The sequence below is a fragment of the Nematolebias whitei genome, chromosome 1 (genome assembly GCF_014905685.2).
Source record: "Nematolebias whitei isolate Nwh7 chromosome 1, NemWhi1, whole genome shotgun sequence".
Classification (NCBI taxonomy): Eukaryota; Metazoa; Chordata; class Actinopteri; order Cyprinodontiformes; family Rivulidae; genus Nematolebias; species Nematolebias whitei.
The window spans coordinates 9,830,723-9,835,421 of NC_056498.1; the positions used below are offsets into that span (position 1 = coordinate 9,830,723).

The 4,699-nt window shown below is 39.3% G+C and overlaps 1 protein-coding gene across 1 annotated transcript in view; it reads right to left on the reverse strand.

Moving 5' to 3' along the window:
- Positions 1-3,196: 3,196 nt before the first annotated feature.
- rce1a (Ras converting CAAX endopeptidase 1a) overlaps positions 3,197-4,699 on the reverse strand; it is a 37,756-nt gene continuing 36,253 nt past the window's right edge. The window contains exon 8 of the mRNA XM_037682320.1: positions 3,197-3,426. Within this exon, the coding sequence (XP_037538248.1) occupies positions 3,197-3,426 (230 nt within the window). The remainder of the gene's footprint in view (positions 3,427-4,699) is intronic.

Here is a 4,699-nt window from a genome sequence, read left to right on the forward strand (position 1 = left end):
GTATTTCGTTGTGATGACAATTCAGTTTGACTACTTTCATTTTCAGTTCTGTAATTCAAGTTCAATTCCTAAATTCAGTTTGTTTTACACATCCAGGTCCTGGAGAAAGCCATGGAGTAATTGACAATTTACGTTTCATGTAAGTGAAACTTCCTTTATGGAAATGTAGGCTCGGGGCTCAGTCTCAAGGAGGCAGAGATGCAACAAAGTGTAAAAGAATGTAAATCACCAAAGAAGAAGAACTTCCTTAATAGCATATTTTGAGCTGGAGCAATGGCGCACATGAGTTCATGCCAAGTTCATGTGGCACCACTGCTCCAGCTCAAAATATGCCGTAAGAAAAGTTCCTCTTCTTTGGCGTTTTACGGTGGATTGCATCTACCGCCTCCTTGACTGAACCCTGAGCCTACATTTCCGTAAAGGAAGTTTCACTGAAGTGAAACGTAAATCTGTCTATCTGCTTTCGATTACTCTGTGGCTTTCTCAAGGACCTGGATGTGTGAAACAAAAAACTGAATTTAGGAACTGAACTTGAATTATAGAACTGAAAATGAAAGTAGTCAAAATGAATTTTCAATACAGTGAAATACATCAAAGTTCAAACTCAATAATCCAGATTTAAAAAATCCAACAAAATTCAGTCAGTTCATCTGGACAGTTTCTTTTTGGACTGATGAAGTCCTTTGGATGAAAGACCAAACATCTCAACAACAAAAAAGAAAATTCGGACTGATGAAATCCTTTGGATAAAGGACAAAATGTCTAAAAAAAAAAAAAAAAAAGAGAGAAAAACAAAGCAAAGAAATTAAACTGTCCAGATGACCTGACTGAACTATGTTGGATTTTCTACCTGGATTAATGAGCATAAACTTTGATGTTTTGAACCACTTTGGCTATGGCTGCCTCAGAGGAGTTGATGGGGTAGAGGGTAGGCCTCTTGTCACCAGCAAACTGGTTGGTCCATTATGAGTGTGCTGCTTGTGGAGCTAAGTTTGTTTTGGCTCCTGGGACTGATGAAGTCCTTTGGATGAAGGACAAAACTTCTAAAAAAAAAAGTCCAGATGACCAGACTGAACTTTGTTGGACAACGAAATACAGTTCGAAAGCAAATGAATTCAGTTTCAAACCATTAAATTCAATTTCAATTTAGTGAAATTCGTTTTCAAACCAGTGGATTTAATTTCAAATTACGTGAATGCAGATTCAGTCTGAGCGCTTAGAAAAGGAGCATTTCAGATTAGCTGTGAACTTGTTATAATGCTGGTGTGGTTCAGTCACTTACGAACTATTTTTAATTCAAATCAACTCCTAACAAAAAAAAAAAATGACGTCCTGCCGGGACACCTTACAATTTTAGGAATATAACAGGGTTCCTACACATTTCCTATTTCAAGGCTTCACACTTTTCCAGGGTCAAATTTTATATATCTATATCTATAAATATCTTTATATAAAAGTAGGAATATTCTGTGCATACAAATTATCAGATGCATGTAATCAAATCACCTGCTGAGGACGAATCAGTCAACACGAGCACACGGTTAATAATTAAATAGTGAAACACCTGAAAATACATTTCTCCCTGTAGTTTTTCCACAAGAAAAAAATGTACATTTTGTGGACTGTTTGGCTGAAATAAAAATAAGTAGCTTATTCTTCTTGTAGAAAAACTACTGGAAAGTGTATTTTTTTACAATAAATTTTCCCCATGAAGTATAACCTACTTTAAGTTATTTTTTTACACAAAATTAACACTTTTGTAATCCAGTAACATTAATGGAAGCATGTGTTTTAATATATGGGTTATGATGCTGTGCAGAGTTAGGAATGTGTCTTTTCCCAATAACTCGGTATGTGTGGCAACACACATGTCCCAGCTCTTCACCAGCCTTGAACGCAGCATTACCTTTGTGAATCTGGAGCAGTGAGAAAGTCTCAAAAGTCTCATTCACAGGCAGCTGATGATTTATTTACAGCAGGTGATTTGTTCACATGTATGTGACAGTTCGTATGAGCAGAATATTCCTACTTGTGTCCATTTGAACAACTGTTGATGACTTTATGAACCTTTTACGCCTGTGAATTTTATTGTACCCATAAGAATTTAGTTGAGACTAATTTATCTTCATAAACGAGGGTCTTACATGGAAATCTGAGCAGTTGTTACAGAAAAACAGGTAAAAATCTCTAGAAACAAAGCTCAGATTATTTAGACAAATGAAGTTTCTGTTGCTTAAACACGACTGAATTACTGAGATTTCTTTTACATGTGCAACTCAAAAGAACGATTCTGAGCATTAAAAATAGGAACCATCTCCTAACCACGTCCAACACGCACTTCCACCAACAGAACATTTTAAAATACTAAAAATACAAACTAGATCTGCTTCAAATGACCAATCATGTACCATTATGAATTACAAAAATACTAACATGTTCAAAAGTAACTCCTTTATATCATTTAAAATGATTTAAGAACAAATCTAACAGGTAGAAATAACCTTAACAAAAAGTAAACAAAGAAACAAAAAAAGAACAAGAGCTTTGGGTCACGACAAACTAGCATTTTAATGTCGGAAAACCCAGGAAAAAAAAAAAATCTACTTTTTAAGATCTCCATCTGCCTCGGTAAGGCTGAACATCCAGAGCCCGGTGAGATCCTGGCCTTTAGTTTGTAGAAGCAAAAGAACTGTTTCTGGAACGATGAAGTGAAACTGTCATTACGTCAGTGTGAGGAAGCTGCTAAATATCTTATTAAAATGTAAACCACAGAGAACATTTATGTTGAAGTTTTCTTTTAGATCTGACTACTTCTTATGAAACTTTGTAACAAAAATCAGCGGACATGGTCCAGAATATTTGATTTATAATCTATAATCTATAAAAAAAATAAGTCTTGAGCTGCAGCAGACCAGAATTATCAGACTGAGTGGAAATAAAAAAAAGTCCAAGGTTCTATCTGAGTTCTGGGTTTTACTGTCATGAAGATGTCCTTGGGTGGACTTCTTCTTCAGCGTTGTGTCAACGCAACGGGGTGGGGGTGGGGTGGAGGGGGGGGGGGGGCTCCTTGGGCTATTTAACAGTACCATTAAATCTCATTTAGGCAGAGATGTGACCTGCTACATGTTAGCCCACCTCTCCCTTCTCTCTATTGCTTAACCAGTGGATCACTTCATGTGGCAAAATATAAACAGGTTCAAGAGAGGCACAGGGAGCTGGGGGATGGAGCGAGGGTACAGACAGGGGTGGGGAGGCCGTAATAGGAGGGGTCTGTGAAAGGGAAGAGGAAGATGAAAAAGAAAAGGACCCCCAGTAGGTAGGACAACAGAACCGTGTGGCGTTGTGGATGTTCCAGTGCTGTGCTGATGGCAGGGAAACCCATGTAGTTACAAAAGGAGTGACAGAGAACCGGACCCATCAGGTGACCTGGAACACAAAGAGAAATGATTCTCAGTGACCAGAAGAAACAGGAAGCATCATGGATATTCACCAGAGGCCTCATGAATAAACGGTGGCATACGCCCTTTTCATCGCAAAACTCCACATGTATCAATACGTACAGGACCGTATGTTAGTATGAAAACGTCTGTTGTAGATTACTTCAATGTTAACGTGGGACCAGAAGAACAAGAATATGATGCAGATCAGAGTCAGAGAGTCAGAGTCAGAGATTCTTTATTGTCATTCGCACCTCATGTGATGGAGTGAAATTATGTACACAGGGTCCCAGTTACATCCAACAATAAAATGTATAAGAAAAACAGTAATAACATCTAAGATATGAACTAAGAAAAACATCAACTAAATATACACTAAGCACTCATGTTCATGTTTGTGCTGACGTTCAATGTTTTATGTTACGAGTCTGTGTGAGCGAATGTGCACGCATGAACACATCAACATCGAAACAGATCAGCAGCAACATGAAACAGATCAGCAGCAACATGATGTGGTTTTTCACAGTGATTATTCTAGTTAGATATTCATGAGTCTAACAGCCTCAGGGTAGAAGCTGTTCCTCAGTCTAGTGGTTCTACACTTAATGCTCCTTAACCTCCTTCCTGAGGGGAGTGGGGCAAAAAGTGTATGTGCTGGGTGAGTGAGGTCCTTCATGATGCAGGTGGCCCTCTTCCTGCATCTGGAGGTGTAGATGTCTGTGATGGTGGAGAGACTGATTCCAACAGATTTCTGTGCAGCCTTCACCACTCTCTGCAAAGCTTTTCTTTCTGCAACTGTGCAGCCTCCATGCCACACGTTGATGCTGGAGCACAGGATGCTCTCCACTGCACACCTGTAGAAGGAGGTGAGGACTGAGCTTCCCAGACCAGCTCGCCTCAGCTGTCTGAGGAAGTAGAGTCTCTGAGCTTTCTTGATCAGGCTGGTGGTGTTGTTGCTCCAGCTGAGGTTGTCATTTATGTGTACACCCAAGTACTTGTAGCTGGAGACCACTTCCACTGCAGATCCTCTTATGTTCAGGGGGGTGTAGATGTTTCTGTTCCTTCTGAAGTCCACAATCATCTCCTTTGTCTTCTTCACATTGATGTGAAGGTTATTTTCTTTGCACCAGCTCTCCAGGTGTTCCACCTCGGACTGCAGATAAGAGTCCAGTTAGGAAAGCTCCAAGCATTTCAGACTGTGGGCTGTAGGGCTGGGTGAATAGGACTAAATATATCATCTTGATATTTTTAGCTGAATGGTA